At 42.1% G+C, this 19,703-nt stretch overlaps 1 protein-coding gene across 1 annotated transcript in view; it reads left to right on the forward strand.

Annotated features, from left to right (window-relative positions):
- The window catches only part of LOC137278676 (zwei Ig domain protein zig-8-like), a 109,923-nt gene that overhangs the window by 54,681 nt on the left and 35,539 nt on the right, over positions 1-19,703 (forward strand). Inside the window, exons 2-3 of the mRNA XM_067811182.1 lie at positions 937-1,103; positions 14,052-14,173. Coding sequence (XP_067667283.1) covers positions 1,028-1,103; positions 14,052-14,173 — 198 coding nt within the window. The 5' untranslated portion in view covers positions 937-1,027. The remainder of the gene's footprint in view (positions 1-936; positions 1,104-14,051; positions 14,174-19,703) is intronic.

The raw sequence follows: 19,703 nt of genomic DNA on the forward strand, positions 1-19,703 counted from the left end.
CCGAAAACGTTTGCGTTCTGACGGAAAGACATATAGTGCTGAATGCCCTGTGGCGTTACTGCAACACAGCTGTAGTCTGCATGATGATACACCATTGAAATATATAAGTAGGTGAGTTTATAAACGTTTTCCTCAATGTCATGAATTGAATAGAATATCACCACCTGTCCGTTAGAAGATAAAACCCCAAGCTATTGTGTTAATAACACGAATATATATCAGGGATATCTTAGACTAATTCGACATTCGAATCTACGATCGGCAGATCCTGATACGATAAAGGGAAGCAGTGCGCCACACTTACCTTGTCGCCTCAGACCACCTTATCTCTCATCCGTTTTAAAATGGACAAATGTCAAAGTTTACGGTCATGACTGACATGTTCTGTGAGTCACGGTGTTGGCATTAGCCTCTCTGGGTCCTCCAGCAGGAGTAATCAACGGACTTACGATTTACGCAAAGCCATTTAAAGATATGATATGTTTGGAATCAAGAGTAACAACCTACGACATTATCATTTGCAAGTGAATTCTTAATCAGCCTTATCACATCCGTCCATTATGCTCGGAGACTGTGGAGTGTTCGCGCAGACGAGAATGGCGTGCTGCCGCCTTGCGCTCGGTCATTTTGACAATAATCAAGGTCTGTTGAGATAAGAAGTCAATCAAACACAAGTATTAACCCTGCCCTTTCTTGTAACATTTCAAACTTATCAACGACCCTTCTAAAGGCTGTTTGAACAAGTGTGATATGCTACTCGCCACACGACTAGTTACACGGGAGGGGGGAGCGTGGGCAATCTCAGCTGACAGTCCTCCAGTATGGATAGCCATAGCCAAGCACGGGGGTCTCCGGCTGTGAACGTAAAGGGTGCTCCAGCTGTTTACATAGAGGGTACTTGTGAACAGTTGATTACCTTGTATTTCTTTGTTTCAGTCTGGTACTACACTCCACAAGAATCGATGGAATTCAAGGAAGCACGACCCATTCCTCAAGGTCATCTACATATTGAAAGAGGAAAATCAGAATGAGTCGTCGAGCAAGTGATTTGTGCTCTCTGTTTGTCTCCTTCATATACCTGTGGGTTCTCACCCCGTCTGCGGGTAAGCATTCCATAATCTTTAGCTTGTTTGTGTGTGTCCGTCTACGGGTGAGCATTCCTTCATCTTTAACCTGTTTGTGTGTGTCCGTCTACGGGAAAGCATTCCTTTATCTTTAGCTTGTTTGTATGTGTCCGTCTACGGGTGAGCATTCCTTCATCTTTAGCTTGTTTGTGTGTGTCCGTCTATGGGAAAGCATTCCTTCATCTTCAGCTTGTTTGTGTGTGTCCGTCTACGGGTGAGCATTCCTTCATCTTTAGCTTGTTTGTGTGTGTCCGTCTACGGGTGAGCATTCCTTCATCTTTAACCTGTTTGTGTGTGTCCGTCTACGGGAAAGCATTCCTTTATCTTTAGCTTGTTTGTGTGTGTCCGTCTACGGGAAAGCATTCCTTCATCTTTACCTTGTTTGTGTGTGTCCGTCTACGGGAAAGCATTCCTTCATCTTTACCTTGTTTGTGTGTGTCCGTCTACGAGTGAGCATTCCTTCATCTTTACCTTGTTTGTGTGTGTCCGTCTACGGGTGAGCATTCCTTCATCTTTACCTTGTTTGTGTGTGTCCGTCTACGGCTAAGCATTCCTTCATCTTTAGCCTGTTTGTGTGTGTCCTTCAGCGGGTTAGCATTCCATCGTGCTCAGGTATGTCTACATGTTGTCAGTGCGTGTCCATCTACGGGTAAGCATCCCTTTATGTTTAGCCTTTTGACACGTGTAGTTTGGAACGATGGAAGCCGATATTCCTGTACAAGTGAGCAAGCAAACTGTACAATTTGCGAAATGTCTTTTTACTGGTTTTATGTAGTTCATAATTAGAGATACTGGCACACACAGAACCTACCCCTACAAGCAGTCTTTAGCGTTCTTGTAAGCCACTGTATGCGTTTGTTTTATGGACCTACACTATGTGTCAAACTTCTCTCGGGATATATGTGACTGCATGATCATCCATATACTGAGAAATACATAGAACCGACGATACGTGCATGATAAAACACGAAACGTCATCGCTTGAGATCAACCAGCCTCGACTTTCTGCTGAATCAGAGTGTGTGAGTGAAAGGCAATGGGTGAACATGATATGATTGAATCAGTGACGGTGGGTGATGACATGGATCAGGCATATCCTGCTGTACCACCCGCCATTCACACAGTCTTCATAACATGTATGGGCGTATTGCCTGACTATGCAGATCAATACTCCTACAGACTGTCAAAACTCACCTGGTGGCAAGTACAATATACACATTACCACGTCCTTTCATACATGTTGTGGACAAATACAGGATTAGTCTAAATTAAGTCAGAAATATGTAAATACTTAGAAGCTGAAGAAGGTTCGAATCCAGTGTTGTCAACATGATCTCAGTAAACAACCTCCACAGTTAAATTTCATGCGTTGACGAACCGTTTGTTTGAATGTAGATAATCTCAAAGTAATGTAGACCCATTACACGCAACAGCACTGTGCTAATCAAGACTCTCAGATCAGCGACCTTTGATATTTCAGTGCTCTTCTAGGTAACAATGTCACTCGTTAACGCACATCTAACATGCATGATTGTAGTTATCACATACAGGACGGATACTTAGAGAAAACGCGTGCACCCTGTTATTGGGTTCGGTATATTTTCACTGGCACTGACGTAGTCCAGTTGCTTCGGCATGGCGTACGTCAATGCATGTTTATCCCAGCAAAATCTAAAGTCACTGTAATCATGACTGGAGTCGAAGTATTGAACTAGCAAGTCGTCGTTTTGTAGAAATACAATAAATGTCGACAGAACCGAATGCCCCCTGCGTGACAATACTGAGAGTAAGACTTTTCCACATGTGTTGTTTCATTATATTCTCAGCAATTAATATACAAGCAGTGATTGTCATGTATTGTCATGTTATAACATTGCTATGTGCATATTCCACTACGTTAACGTGTCCCTGTAATGTAAAGGCTCTGTCATATTTGATGCTTTGCTGCAGTGTACTTGTACACCTCCAACGCTGCTCACAGGACACACGTTTCCTTTGATTTCTATACAAATGAATAACAGTTACTACAATCTTGGTTTGAGTAAAACGTAGGCTGAGCTAATTACATTACACGGCGAAGATGTATTAAAAAATAATGGACCCTAAAGTGCATGCGCCTGCCGAGTCATTAGAGCGAACGTTTACTAATTTTCTAAGGTTCAGAATGTTTGGCCTTAACACTGCTCTTTGAACGCTGTCTTTGACAAAAACACATTCATTTAGATCAGTCGAAAGGGTAGCCTGCAACCGCATAAACCTCACTTCCACAAACAAGTTTATCTCCATTTCCAGGAGCTTTTAATAAAGTGTTCCGTTTCTTTAAAGAAAATGAGAAGCGATTGCATGGGTGCTGACTCTAAAGACCGTGTATCTAATGGCAAGATTTGCAGCGAGGGGTTCGTGTCCAGACCGCGGTCAGTGGTTCTGATGTACGACTCGAAACTGAAACGGTGAGGAGACGCACAGCGTGCCTCACTAAACAGAGATTACATATATCTTTGCATGATCTTCCCAAATCTTGTGTGGAGCACACTGTAGACATGTACAGCCTTGACCGTTACCAAGTATTGATTTGAGTGTTCTTGCAAGACTATATACAGATTAAATTACTTCATGCCCACTGCATATACCCGTTGATGGCCGTGACGGTTGATATAATCCAGATGATGGAATTTGAAGCCTAAGACACGCAAAGTGGTGACGTGATGTCCATTATGTAACGTAAATGTCAAAGTCTATCACAAGTGAACGCCAAATTATGGGCGCATCAACGATAAAGCTGGCACATTATGTGCAGATCTGGAAGATACTTAATAGTACTTAAACTGCTAGGCTATGACATCAGCAGGACTGAAGACATGTGTAAGTTTATGTTCAACGTTGATCTTGTTTAGGGTTCAGATAATTCCGCTTTGCCGGTGAGCCATTGAGTGCTGCTTGGCCAAACCACATCCAACATATAGGGAGTGCGGTTACAAGTAATAGTGTTCCTTATGCATGTAGCCCCCTGGACCCCTGATTGAAGAACAGTGATTCATACACATACCTTGTACATGTATTTAATGGACATGTACCAAAGCAAATATGACAAGGCGCGTATAGGCGCTGTAGGTCCAAACTGATATATTGACGTCACCGATACGACGTCAGCATTTGAAAATGCAACGAAATGTAGTTCCTGCCCCAGAAAGGGGATGTTTACTGTGTAGTATATTTCAGAGGTTGGAAGACGTGGGTAGAGGAGCTATCAAACGGTGATAATTCAGATTGATGTTGATGTACCCTCTCTTCTTTCTTCTCATGGACATGCCCATAAAACAGTTGAAATATGATAAGCATGGCACCACGCCCATGATACGGTACGAGAACAACGTCATGATAACTCAGAAGGCCGCGCCGTTCACTGTGATGACAGGATACGCCCGTTACGAATGATCAATTTAGGTGAACGATTGATTTACATATGCAGGTATTGTTGATGGATGAAACCGAGTAAACACCCTTTACCTTGAATATGCTGTTGAAAGCAATAGGTATGTTCCAATATTGCTTTAAAATTTAAAAACATTGAAAGGATTGATTTCAAGTAGTAGTTGTAATTTGATTGTTCTGTCGCCAGACAAACATGTCCAGTGGGGTCAGTAGCTGACTACAATGCGTTGCCATCCCTGGACATCAACTCCTCCTGGAACGTGGTCGAGGTCATCCCTCACATGCCCTTTCGAGTTCAGACACGTAGGTTTGGCATGCCATTGCACGACATTGACGTTGTCATAATGTCATTGGATTTTGAAGGGCGTCTACGGTGACACGAGCTATTTCGTCACGTAGGAACAAATCCCTTTGTCGGCTTAGTATCGGAACAAGGTTTAGAACGGTTTGGTCGATGTACTGATTTGCTGTTCCCTAGTAGAGTCATAAAGTTAGATGTCCGTGTACAGGATATGACACCCAACACCATAACACTCTCGGCCACCGATTTCGTCGACCTGACGACCTGTGGAACTCCGTTTGGTGCAAAACGTTGTTCAGTTTCTCTGTTGATTCATGCACCGTGACTCAATCACATACGTTGTTGTCGATTCAAACGCCACTGTTCACTTATGTACCTCACAAATTCCCCCTGTCGCAGACGAATCGTCATTGTTTGGTCAGATATTCTCCTTAAACCATGGACATCAAAGACCAACGGTGGGCCAACACCCGTTGCGAGTCGGAAACCAAAAGGGACGTCATGATGCTAACGTGGACAACATGGAGTGTGGTTAGTTCAGTTAATGATACCGACCCTCACCTTAACCCATCCACCGACGAGTCTGTCACGAGGCCTGGGATCGAGACTTGCTTGACGTTCATTCCGACATCGCCAGTCAAGATAGTACTAGGAGAACCATGAACAATCTAAAAACATTACCCTTGATCAGCGACGATGACCCCAGGTTCGAGGCTGGGTTTTTCTTTGACCTGTGTTTGCGATATGGCGATTTGTAAGAAGCGGTACAGCCCGTGACCGTTGAGTATTGAGATGAACTGCATGTAATCTGTTCCTCATCACCGTTTCACCATGATCCACCTGTGATATTGTCTGTGACGCTGGGCGTCCTAAACGGGGTCGTCGTCGATATACAGACCAAGTGTTGCTGGTACTTAGTCCATAATACCATATTGGTCAATGTTCGCTGACCTGTGCCAGGCCAGAGTACATGTAACAAAGGGCCTCCACGATGTGCTGTGTCCATACTTCATACAGAAACAATGTATGGCTTAAAGCATGTTTCACCTATGTGATAAGCAGGATCAATGATATTGGAAGACATTATGGCCCACATAAATTAATCGATCCCACATGACATTGTCCAAAGGACTGAAACCCTACACGCCTTTGTGGCGGTACTCTCAGCGGCGCATGCAAGTTTCAGGCTGACTTTGCTATGATGCTAAGTTTCACAGGTTCAGGCGATCTTGATAGGGATGTTGCTTACGACAATTTCCCGTATTTTAATATGTATTGACCTCACTTACAAATCTTGTTTCTATACGTTTGTAAGAGTATTTTTGATTCATTATACAGTGATGCCACTGGGATCGTACAATGAAGCGTGCGTATGTTTTTGGTGACTTTAATTTGCTTCACATGTCTTCACGTAAGTTTTCCGAGGTCTGCTCAGTTTTGTGCCCAAAGTCACTGTATGGCAATACTGGTCTCCACCAGCAACTTGAAGTATGGCAATAATGGCCTCCGCCAGCAACTTGAAGTATGGCAATAATGGCCTCCACCAGCAACTTGAAGTATTGTATAACGTCTGTAACAAATGGGGTCTTGAGGTCAATTTGAAAAAAATAAGAAGTATTCATTTCGGAATGGACACGTATTGAAACGTACTAAAACATGGTGCTATGGGGGTTCTCAAACGAAGCCAGTCGATGGCAAGCAAACTATAAACATTTCCAGTTCGTAAAACTTTGCATTCTATTTTCAGTTTAGAAAAACACCACATATGTCCTGTAAAGCTGCATGTAATATATTTGACACAAACCTGGTCCCAGTATTATTATATGGAGCTGAGGTATGGGCATTAGAACACCACAGTGACATTGAACAAAGTTCAAACTATTCACTTTAAACATTTTCTTACGATTCGTAAGTATGCTTTAAATAAGGCAGTGGTTGGAGAATTCGGTCATTGTATTATGTTTGTAAGTAGTAAAATACGAGCTGTTAACTACTAGATAAAAGTGGTAAGCAAGAGTGGGTTCGCACACGCGCTCATTATTGCTTAAGTGTGGTTTCTCATTCGTATATTTTTGTCAAGATGTTGGAAATAAAAAACTATTTTTACATAATCAACAACAGGGTTGCCATGATGATATTTCTTCATCCAGATATCTGACATTTTATGCAAGTGTTAAATCTGTTTTACAACTTGAATACTTCCTGTTAAACGTAAGTGATAAATCTTTAAAAAGAAGTTGACGTAAATGCTGAATTTCATTACATGGGATCGGAGATTAAAATCATGTGACGGCAATATTGTGTGTAGCAATTGTGAATTACTTCAAACTGAAGTTGATTACTATGTATTCTTTGTTTGCCCAAAATATCTCATACTATACTATAGAAATACCTACCATGACTGTATAATGTTCAACCCAGTTAAAATGTTGTTATGAATTTTGAACGCGACAAATATAAACACCACCGAGTCTGTTGCCTTGTACTTGAAACATGTTTTCCTCACACAGTTCCTATAAATCACGTTTCTAAGAGATTAGAAATGTGACTGTAATTGTACAATAGGCCATTTGGCCAATAATACCGAATTAAAAATCTTTAATCTTGTAAAATGGTCATATTGAGCCCAACTAACTGATTGAAGTTTTGTAATCGTTAACAAACTTCTACGTGACAGCTCGTCATGTTCATTCATTTGTGATATGTTACAATAACAGTAAAGAAAACGGCTTTCAGACAATAACATAAATACGCACACTGGATTGTCATCAAAATGACAGTTGCACACGGCCGCTGAGGCGCATGGAATTAGCCACCGAGACAATGCCATAAACTCGGTACAGCACCACCAGGTACAGCTCCACCAGTTGACACCACCACCAGGTACACCACCACCAGGGACATCACCACCAGGTACACCACCACCAGGTGCACCACCACCAGCTGACACCACCACCAGATACACCACCACCAGATACACCACAACCAGATACACCACAAACAGATACACCACCACCATGTACACCACCACCAGGAACACCACCACCAGTTACACCACCACCAGGTACACCACCACCAGGCACACCACCACCAGCTGACACCACCACCAGGTACACCACCACCAGGGACACCACCACCAGCTGACACCACCACAGGTACACCACCACCAGGTACACCACCACCAGCTGACACCACCACCAGGGACACCACCACCAGGCACACCACCACCAGCTGACACCACCACCAGGGACACCACCACCAGCTGACACCACCACCAGGTACACCACCACCAGGTACACCACCACCAGTTACACCACCACCAGGGACACCACCACCGGCTACACCTCCACCAGGGACACCACCACCAGGGACACCACCACCGGCTACACCGCCACCAGGGACACCACCACCAGGGACACCACCACCGGCTACACCTCCACCGGCTACACCTCCACCAGGGACACCACCACCAGGGACACCACCACCGGGTACACCACCACCAGTTACACCACCACCAGGGACACCACCACCGGCTACACCTCCACCAGGGACACCGCCACCAGGGACACCACCACCGGCTACACCTCCACCAGGGACACCACCACCAGTTACACCACCACCAGGGACACCACCACCGGCTACACCTCCACCAGCTGACACCGCCACCAGCAACACCACCACCAGGCACACCACCACCAGCTGACACCACCACCAGCGACACCACCACCGGGTACACCTCCACCAGCTGACACCATCACCAGGTACACCACCACCAGGTACACCACCACCAGGGACACCACCACCAGGGACACCACCATCAGGGACACCACCACCGGGTACACCTCCACCAGCTGACACCACCACCAGGGACACCACCAGTTGACACCATGTCGTCGCTCTACATGCACTCACTACCAACCTGGTTATACATGGGTTGTACATCTACACAGATGGCTGTGGTTGTGTTACAACAGTTACTTTCACATGGTACTGAACACTGAAGCAAACCGGAGAGTGGGGTGGCACAGTATATAACGTTATATCCTCATAATGATGCCAGAGCTGGGAGCGTACAATGAAAGTAGGATAATCTTATATTATGGGTAACATGGTCGCCCACCAATTAAAGAAAGATGAGTTCATATATGTCAGCATGTGTGCTGTGTCAGTCAGCCAGAACAGTGTGCTATGTGCTTGTCAAGGTCTTAGTGCGACAACAGTTAGGTTTCAATTGCACTGTACTTGTCAAGGTCTTAGTGCGACAACAGTCAGGTTTCAGTTCTACTGTGCATGTCAGTATCTCCGTGCGACAACAGTCAGGTTTCAATTGTACTGCAATTGTGACGGTCTTAGTGCGACAACAGCCAGGTTTCAGTTCTACTGTGCATGTCAGTATCTCCGTGCGACAACAGTCAGGTTTCAATTGTACTGTACTTGTCAAGGTCTTAGTGCGACAACAGCCAGGCTTCAATTGTACTGTACTTGTCAAGGTCTTAGTGCGACAACAGTCAGGTTTCAGTTCTACTGTGCATGTCAGTATCTCCGTGCGACAACAGTCAGGTTTCAGTTGTACTGCACTTGTCACGGTCTTAGTGCGACAACAGCCAGGTTTCAGTTCTACTGTGCATGTCAGTATCTCCGTGCGACAACAGTCAGGTTTCAATTGTACTGTACTTGTCAAGGCCTTAGTGCGACAACAGTCAGGTTTCAATTGTACTGTACTTGTCAAGGTCTTAGTGCGACAACAGTCAGGTTTCAATTGTACTGTACTTGTCAAGGTCTTAGTGCGACAACAGCCAGGTTTCAATTGTACTGTACTTGTCAAGGTCTTAGTGCGACAACAGTCAGGTTTCAATTGTACTGTACTTGTCAAGGCCTTAGTGCGACAACAGCCAGGTTTCAGTTCTACTGTGCATGTCAGTATCTCCGTGCGACAACAGTCAGGTTTCAATTGTACTGTACTTGTCAAGGTCTTAGTGCGACAACAGCCAGGTTTCAACTGTACTGTACTTGTCAAGGTCTTAGTGCGACAACAGTCAGGTTTCAATTGTACTGTACTTGTCAAGGTTTTAGTGCGACAACAGTCAGGTTTCAATTGCAGTGTACTTGTCAAGGTCTTAGTGCGACAAGAGCCAGGTTTCAGTTGTACTGTACTTGTCAAGGTCTTAGTGCGACAACAGTCAGGTTTCAATTGTACTGTACTTGTCAAGGTCTTAGTGCAACAACAGTCAGGTTTCCATTGTACTGTACTTGTCAAGGTCTTAGTGCGACAACAGCCAGGTTTCAGTTCTACTGTGCATGTCAGTATCTCCGTGCGACAACAGTCAGGTTTCAATTGTACTGTACTTGTCAAGGTCTTAGTGCGACAACAGCCAGGTTTCAATTGTACTGTACTTGTCAAGGTCTTAGTGCGACAACAGTGAGGTTTCAGTTCTACTGTGCATGTCAGTATCTCCGTGCGACAACAGTCAGGTTTCAATTGTACTGCACTTGTCACGGTCTTAGTGCGACAACAGCCAGGTTTCAGTTCTACTGTGCATGTCAGTATCTCCGTGCGACAACAGTCAGGTTTCAATTGTACTGTACTTGTCAAGGTCTTAGTGCGACAACAGTCAGGTTTCAATTGTACTGTACTTGTCAAGGTCTTAGTGCGACAACAGCCAGGTTTCAATTGTACTGTACTTGTCAAGGTCTTAGTGCGACAACAGTCAGGTTTCAATTGTACTGTACTTGTCAAGGTCTTAGTGCGACAACAGCCAGGTTTCAGTTGTACTGTACTTGTCAAGGTCTTAGTGCGACAACAGCCAGGTTTCAGTTCTACTGTGCATGTCAATATCTCCGTGCGACAACAGTCAGGTTTCAATTGTACTGTACTTGTCAAGGTCTTAGTGCGACAACAGTCAGGTTTCAATTGTACTGTACTTGTCAAGGTCTTAGTGCGACAACAGTCAGGTTTCAATTGTACTGTACTTGTCAAGGTCTTAGTGCGACAACAGCCAGGTTTCAATTGTACTGTACTTGTCAAGGTCTTAGTGCGACAACAGTCAGGTTTCAATCGTACTGTACTTGTCAAGGTCTTAGTGCGACAACAGTCAGGTTTCAATTTTACTGTACTTGTCAAGGTCTTAGTGCGACAACAGTCAGGTTTCAGTTGTACTGTGCATGTCAATATCTCCGTGCGACAACAGCCAGGTTTAAATTTTACTGTACTTGTCAGTATCTCCGTGCGACAACAGTCAGGTTTCAATTGTACTGTACTTGTCAAGGTCTTAGTGCGACTACAGTCAGGTTTCAATTGTACTGCACTTGTCAAGGTCTTAATGCGAAAACAGTCAGGTTTCAGTTGTACTGTGCATGTCAGTATCTCCGTGCGACAACAGTCAGGTTTCAATTGTACTGTACTTGTCAAGGTCTTAGTGCGACAACAGTCAGGTTTCAATTGTACTGTACTTGTCAAGGTCTTAGTGCGACAACAGTCAGGTTTCAATTGTACTGTATTTGTCAAGGTCTTAGTGCGACAACAGTCAGGCTTCAATTGTACTGTGCATGTCAGTATCTCCGTGCGACAACAGCCAAGTTTCAATTGTACTGTACATGTAAGCGTAACATAGTTTGTCTTACTTGTGGAGAACTGAAGTTTTATACACTTATGTAACTGGTCACAATCCAAAATGGCATGGAAAGTTGGTGTCATAAAAATTCATTTTGAAGTCATGTCTCTGCTCGATGCTATTTTATCTGGTACATATTTCAAGAAATGGGGCCAATTTTCCGAGGTACTACTTAGGTTACATGAACGAATACTTGCATGTTTCCGACTTGGAAACGTGGTGCCACAGTAATTTGTACAGTTGTCACTACTTCTATCCCGTTGGTCTGAAACAAGGTTGTATATTATGTCCAATCGTTTTTTCCTCTTTCATCAATGAATTGTCAGATGATATTATCTTGAATGGAAAATATGGTGTTTAACCTTTTCCTGATATGCTTGAAATATTACTACTGATATTTGCTGATGATGTCATTCTAGTATCTGATGCTATCTCTCGATTGCATAGACTAAAAAACTAAATGTTTTAGAAAACTTTACTGACCCTTGGGGACTACGCGTCAACCTAAATAAAACTAAGATTGTTGTATTTAGAAGGGATGGTCGTTTAGCAAAATGTGAAATAGGGTTCTATAGAAATGAAATTATGTTAATTAAGTTAAATGAAATTAACTTTTAATACACACAGGTATCTTGGTATTATTTTTTCTTCTACCTCTAAAATCTGATCTAGCTCTCCGAGGTAAACGTGCACTGATGGAAATACTCCATAACTTGAATAAGCTGAATACTGTTGACCCCGCTGTATTCTAAAACAAACTGACTCACAGGTTGAACCTATTTTATTATACGGCAGTGGGGACTAAACCGATTCGAGAAAATCGAAAATGCACATATTACAGCTTGTGAAAGATTTCTAAATATTGTCAAACGCTAAATACTATAGCGTACGGCGAATGTTGCCGATATTCACTCTATATCAGTGCCTTATGTCGGGCTGTAAAATATTGGCTAAAGTTAATTGAAACTCCCAATAATAGAATACCTAAGAAAGCACATGACATGTTGTTTAATTTAGATAATCATTCATACACAAACTATGCTTCATCAATAAGTCTTTTGTTGTTTAACCATGGATTTGGTTTTGTATGGATTAGCCAATCATGTTTTAATAAGTTGATATTTCTTCAACGCTTCAAAGATGTTGCTATAAACATGTTTTATCAATCTTGGAATGGAGTTCAAAATAGCACAAGATATAGATTATATAAGGAGTATAAAAGTCGTCTATCTCCCGAAAAATACTTAACTGCTAGTTAAATGTAAATGAAGGCAGCTGGTCAAATGTTGATTATTGTTCAAGAATATACCCACTGTGTGAATTAGACGTGGAAAACGAGTATCATTTTCTATTTGTGTGCGAACATTATAATGACTTAAGAAAATTATATTTCCCATTGTATTTTTGTAGTAACCCAAATATCTTCAACTTGAAGCTCCTCATGACGACAGAATGATACACTAATGCTCAAAGTTTGTAAATATGTGTTACATAGCCTTAAAATAAGGCAACATTATTGAATGTATGATCATTGTCAGAATTGTGTAAGAATTATGCATTGCCATGTACATGTAGATGGGTATGAATAAACATACTTGAACTTAAACCACTTCTGTATTCTGTGGAGGTATTGTTACTCGATAGTTGTATGCTTATTCTAGTCTTGTCCCCAATGTTTGGATCCATAGTGGGAGATGTATTGTAGTCCGGTCCCCAAATGTGGATTTAGTCGATGATGATGTATTCTACCCCAATTCCCAGGTTGGGATCAATAGCTGGCGATGTAGTCTACCACGATTCCCAAGGTGAGATACAATAGCTGGCGATGTAGCCTACCACGATTCCCAAGGTGAGATACAATAGCTGGCGATGTAGTCTACCACGATTCCCAAGGTGAGATACAATAGCTGGCGATGTAGTCTACCACGATTCCCAAGGTGAGATACAATAGCTGGCGATGTAGTCTACCACGATTCCCAAGGTGAGATACAATAGCTGGCGATGCAGTCTACCACGATTCCCAAGGTGAGATACAATAGCTGGCGATGTAGTCTACCACGATTCCCAAGGTGAGATACAATAGCTGGCGATGTAGTCTACCACGATTCCCAAGGTGAGATACAATAGCTGGCGATGTAGTCTACCACGATTCCCAAGGTGAGATACAATAGCTGGCGATGTAGTCTACCACGATTCCCAAGGTGAGATACAATAGCTGGCGATGTAGCCTACCACGATTCCCAAGGTGAGATACAATAGCTGGCGATGCAGCCTACCACGATTCCCAAGGTGAGATACAATAGCTGGCGATGTAGTCTACCACGATTCCCAAGGTGAGATACAATAGCTACCATGTAATCTATCCCGGTCCCCAAACTGGTATTCAATAGGTGGAATGTACTCTAGTCCGGTTTGAAATGTGGGAAAAATAGTTAGCAATATATGTTGTAGCCAGAGTTCCCATGGTGGGATTCAATAGATGGTGGTGTATTTCAACTCGGACCCTTACGATGAGACTCGATCGTAGGCCCTTGTCGTCACTGATCGTTGTGTTGACGAACCTAAATACTGATTTTGTTGTAGGCGATGACCTGACGACGTTAGCACCCTTGCCGAAGTTCCTGAAGACGGACACAAATGTGACTTTCAATAAAGGTGAAGAAGCCAAGCTGCAGTGCGCCATTGAAAACATCGGCACACGAACGGTTAGTATGACCCCTGAAAACCGATTCCATTTGTGTCTCATAAAGCATCTCATTTTGGAGGGTTTCCATGGAGCTGTTCGTCATCCTTGGTTTAGGGTATCCAATCGTTTCCACGATGAAATCTACTTGGAAAGAAATGAATTCAAATAAATGCTGCACTTTGCTCTTTGTAAACACTACGATTTCTATGTTACAAGATCCCATACACCATCTCCAAATTACTTTTAGGCTTTTTACCAAAAACAGCTCACTTTGTTAAGAGACTGTAATTTTCCACTTCCTTTCTTTGACTCGTTAGAGCGGTTATTTCAAGGATAGTATTTAGTTTAAACGTCAGGCTTTCTTGGAAAATTGCGTTGAGATCCTACTTTTTGTTCTTATCTGAAAGATTAAAAAGCATACCAAACTGAATAAGGTACATTTCATGGAATACAGCATCATGACGGGCTCTCAAAACAGATACAAAAGTGGATTGCGATTAATATCTATGGCACGTTTTCAGATGAAAACGCCCACAAACATGTCCATTCTATTTTCAAAGAAACCATGAAGGTGCTGACTCCGCTGAGACTATACATGGCGGTCAATAGTGAAGAGTTCACCTGTTTCACCCGAACAGGCCCCGTAAATACAAATGAAATGTTATTGTTCCTCGACCTTGAACCATGGAGAGGACACGTTGTCCACATATACTATGGCCGGTTTCAAGAGATTCCACCTTTAGTTATTATACATTTAACATAGTATACCTTCAGGGATCTGGTAAATCAATTGAAAATATCTTAAACCGCTTAAATGTCTCAAATTTGTAAAAGGTTAGCCGTCAGTAAGAAAAAGCTTTCATCTTTTATCACAGGCTTAAAGTTCAACAAGAGAATATCTTCCTAAGAATTAAATAATCTACTCACTTGAGAATTCCCATAATCGGGCTTTTACGTAAAAAAGTAGCCAAACATTCATGTTTGACTTTTATGTAAATCAACCCGAAATGACGCTTGTACTCCCTCCCTGAACTCTCGAGGGTGCTGCGCATGCGGCAGATAGAGTTATTTTAAGTCTGGAATAAACACTGTGAGAAATCGTTCCTGCAAATAGACTTTACGCATACTTACTCTCACCGTCCGACTGATAACCGGTCTTTCTAAATGACGTAACGACAAAAACAAGCTGTAGTGTGGTTCAGATGAGGGCTCTGCTTCTGCAATGTAGCATAAGTGGGACTGCACATTACTGTAAAGTGGTGCTTGTTCCATTAATTCATGCAGGGTGCACACTGTGTTAAAGCGGGTAATAAAGCAAAATAACGGAAACAGTATGAACATTTTACGGTTGTAGGTTGAAATTGAAATTGGACTGAATATGTATATAAGGATAAATGTGTTAGCTATTACTTCATTTGTTGAATTTGTCAACTTTGAATAAACTCATACTACAGTGGGGCCAAACAAACAAAACTTAGCGTGAAAAAAAGTGTTTTGGATTGAATGTTACGTGAAATCTGTTTGAAGCGGTGTCTCAAGTCACAGAATTACAGAAAATAGGTGTCTGTTTCAGCTTTAAGTTGTAACTTCGCCACCATACCACTGAGAATTATTCACCTTTCAGTTTCAGGCTGGGGATTATCGAGATAGGTCTTGAACGTCCTAACTGTGAAGCGCGATAGAACATACCAGGTTGTTGGCATTGAAAGCGAGCGTGATTGATCTATGTTCTGAATCGTGCTATATATTTTTAAAAAAAAATATTTGTCGTCTGTGTTAAATGCGATTTATACATATAAGTCATAGGAGGACATCAAGTCACGTTTAGATCGTAACATGCAGGACGGTTTTATGGTTTGATTACACTACAATGCTGTTATGTAAGTTACTGCCTTACATATATACACGTTTGATATAGTTTTGTCAACTGTTCCAAATGACATTTTCACTCAATAGTTCAGTTTGGTAGCCTGATGATTAAAGCGTTCGCTCGTCACGCCGAAGACTCGGGTTCGATTCCCCACATAGGTACAATGCGTAAAGCCCATTTCTGGTGTTCCCCCGCCGTGATATTGCTGGAATATTGGTAAAAGCGGCGTTAAACCATACGCACTCACTTTTCACTCAATAGTATATACTACTTAAAACAAAACAGTCGACGACTCGTTCTTGTGAATATTGTATGATTCAACAAAGTGACCAAGGTGTTAAGCTGTTACGCAGGGCACAAAATCGTTTACCGCCCTCATACTTCCACAGAAACCACAGACTTCACACAGACATTATTACAGAGCCTTCAATTCTCCAGTCTTCTCGGCCCCTTCTTCGCACACTGTTCCCCTGGTTTCCAGGAGCGTAAATATATGTGGCTATCATGTATGGTATTAATGTCAACGTCATACACGTGGAAAGTTACGTGACACTGACCACACTTAAAAAGCTGCCAGTGCACTGGACTATAAAAGGACACATTTTACCTGTTGCCCAATGTACCTGGCCATGCCTAATCGTACCCGTGAAGATCCGAGTTTGAGGAGGTCATCATCCTTGAAGATCCAGGTTAACCCATACTTGTAAGACGCGACTAACAGGATCGGGTGGTCAAGCTCGCTGACGTCACTGATACATGTCATCGTGTACAAATTGTGTAAGACGATACCCATGATATTGATCACTGTATTGTGTGGTTCAGGCTGGATCTTTTAGAGACCGCCACCATATAGCTGGAACAATGCTGAATGCGGCGTTAAACAACCAACCAGCCAACTAACCAACCATATCTCACCATGACCTATCAATCTTGCCATTAAACCGTTATACACCTGTCAATGACCGTCCTATTGTTTACATAATTTTCTTAAACTTAAACTTAAGAAATTTATTTAAAAATGGTTTGCACTTAGGGACAGAAATATAGCCCCGACGGCAAATCAAAACTTCTGTTAATTACACCTCGTCATTGTCATTTATGTGAAAATATGCGTTTTGTGAAAATACGTTTGGTGAATGAATGAATCACAGAAACAGTCAGGATACCAGGTGTTCCTAAAAGCATACCTAAATATAAGACAAATCCAAGGAATCTTTTCAAGAAAACGCGTCAGTATAACAACAGCACCAAAACAAAAACCATTCCCCAAAAAAACCCCAAGAAACATTCCCAAACGAAGCAAAAACATAAGCAGGCTCGAGAAGGTTATGGCTTCATCAGTGTTTTAGTGACTGCCTCAAATAAAGAGCAGTGAGGAAAACATTCTATGCATCGAAAACCCACCTGTGGGTAATCGATAACAAAACACTACCTTCTGACACATTGGAAAAAAAACTTCCACTGTTCAGTCCAATTATGTAAATGGACAGTTGTAGTCGCCAAAGGTTTCATTTGCGAAAAAGAAAAGAAAATTGTAGCTGCCACCTTTGCTTTGCACTTGATCGGCCATGTTACCGTGATCGCCGGGAGCAGGATACACACAGATGGAACTGGGTGGATGTCAGCGTTAGGAATTATACAATATACTAGATAATAACATAAATATGCGAATGTAATGGTATACCTGCTCAGCATCCCTCAGCAGAATGTCGCCAGTGTTGAACACTCAAACAGTTTGACGACAGGGAGTGGAAATAAGAGCGTAAACGGTGCTCTACTTCAGTACATTATTCTCTAGTTACACAAAGGCATGGGTGTTTAGAAAACGTGGCTGTCTCTTTGCTTCAGACATGTGTTTTACAAGAGAACAGTTATGTGAACTCATGTCACGTCCTTCTGTGTTAATGATTAATCTGCGTTTTTTAGGCTATTAGGATATCACGTTATGAACATGATGTTTCCGTCGAATTTATTCAGCAATGAATGGTCAAGGTACACATTCCATTGGAATATTCTTTCCCTTGCTGGATATGTAGCCTCTGCCATATTAGTTCGATTCTTAGCATGGAGACGTTTAATCGTCATCATGGTTGATATTCGTCCTATCCAAACCAAAGTGCTAATTTCAATTCCGTTATTGCAATCCTCCAGTCGACATATGTGTGTAACTGTAAATATTGTACCACGTGATACACGAGTGGCAGACTCATGTAAGCATAACTGTCACGTTGTTGTATCCCAGACTACATGTGTTTTGTATATATTTCAATAACAGTGACAAGCGCTGCATTTCACAAGAGAGCAACGTTTGTGGCGGCATATTTAATTTAACTCATATATGAAAAACAAGGTGTAGTTTTCTCCTCTTCCTATTCATCATCAAGAACAATTCTGTCTCCCTTTAGCGCCCCTCAAACTCTAATGAGTATCCCTCCTCTAAACCACGACAGCAATTTATAACCTGAGTATACTTCAAAGAATAATTAAGGCTAACAATTCATGGCTGGGACAAAAACGAAGGTTCCCGTCTCTAATTTAAATAGAAGCAGATTTTCTTTGGTATTCATGTAGAATGTATCTGACGTGTGCCTTAATTACCCCACGTGTCTTTTCATAGAAACTACTGAAGTCCTCCGCATTAGGACTTCAGTATTACGACTGGGGATATGTGAGGGCAGCATGTTATTATTCTGTGTAGGAACCAGCAATCTATGTAGTGATAACGATCGCGGTCACCTTTGTGAAGAGCATGGCCAACATCCATATGTTCACATGCCAGCTCCCATTGTCACAGAATTAAGACCTGTTTGTTCCCGTAGAAAGACGCGATGTTGATACAGACGTTTCAACGGTTTCTCAAACGTTTGATTGCTGGATTAATGCTGAATAATTTTGTTAGGATAGCGAATAAAGTTTACATAATTCCTAGGTTAACGTCTGATGTTGGTAAACCCTGAAATACGGAATCATCAGTTTTATAAATAATGTTAGTTCTATGCGACTTGTCACCCTAGAGTAATTCTATCCTGTTCGGAATCACCTTACTAAACGCTTCAGGCCTGAATTACTTGCGTCTTGGGACCATATATATATATATCGCCGTCAGTGACAGCAGTGAGAGTGGACGACTTTAAACAAAGAAATCATCAACAAAACAAATAGATAAAAACAAGGATCATAATCGAGTCGAAATTACGTTTGGAACTTCACAAAGTATTGTGTATTCAGAATAATAAATTTAAGTCTCACACTGGTATTTGAATTCAACACGTCACAATTTAGTTCTCTCCGCACTGTAGCCCGCTCTCTCACAAGGGATTTGGCAAAAATAACTTGCAGCTGTTATGAATTTGTGCTATGGATGAAAAAATGAAACAAAAAAAAAAGATCGAAACCTCAAAATTTAAACACGCTAGCCGATGACCAGGCCCATTGGCCAGAGTGTTTAATGTCGCCCAGATTAAATGTTTTGGAGGTTGTAAATGAATGAAAAAATGTGAACATGTATCATGACATAAATTTCAGCTCGTTGTGACTTGACCCCGCTAGCTGACAGCTATTCGCTCATGGGCGAAAAACATTTGGCCCATGGGTGAGAGTATTTCTTTTTACTCTAAATGCATCTTTTTCCAAAGTTTCGGAGGATGTAAATGAATGAAAGTGCTTTTGTGAGTATCAG

The sequence above is a fragment of the Haliotis asinina genome, chromosome 3, assembly GCF_037392515.1.
Source record: "Haliotis asinina isolate JCU_RB_2024 chromosome 3, JCU_Hal_asi_v2, whole genome shotgun sequence".
Classification (NCBI taxonomy): Eukaryota; Metazoa; Mollusca; class Gastropoda; order Lepetellida; family Haliotidae; genus Haliotis; species Haliotis asinina.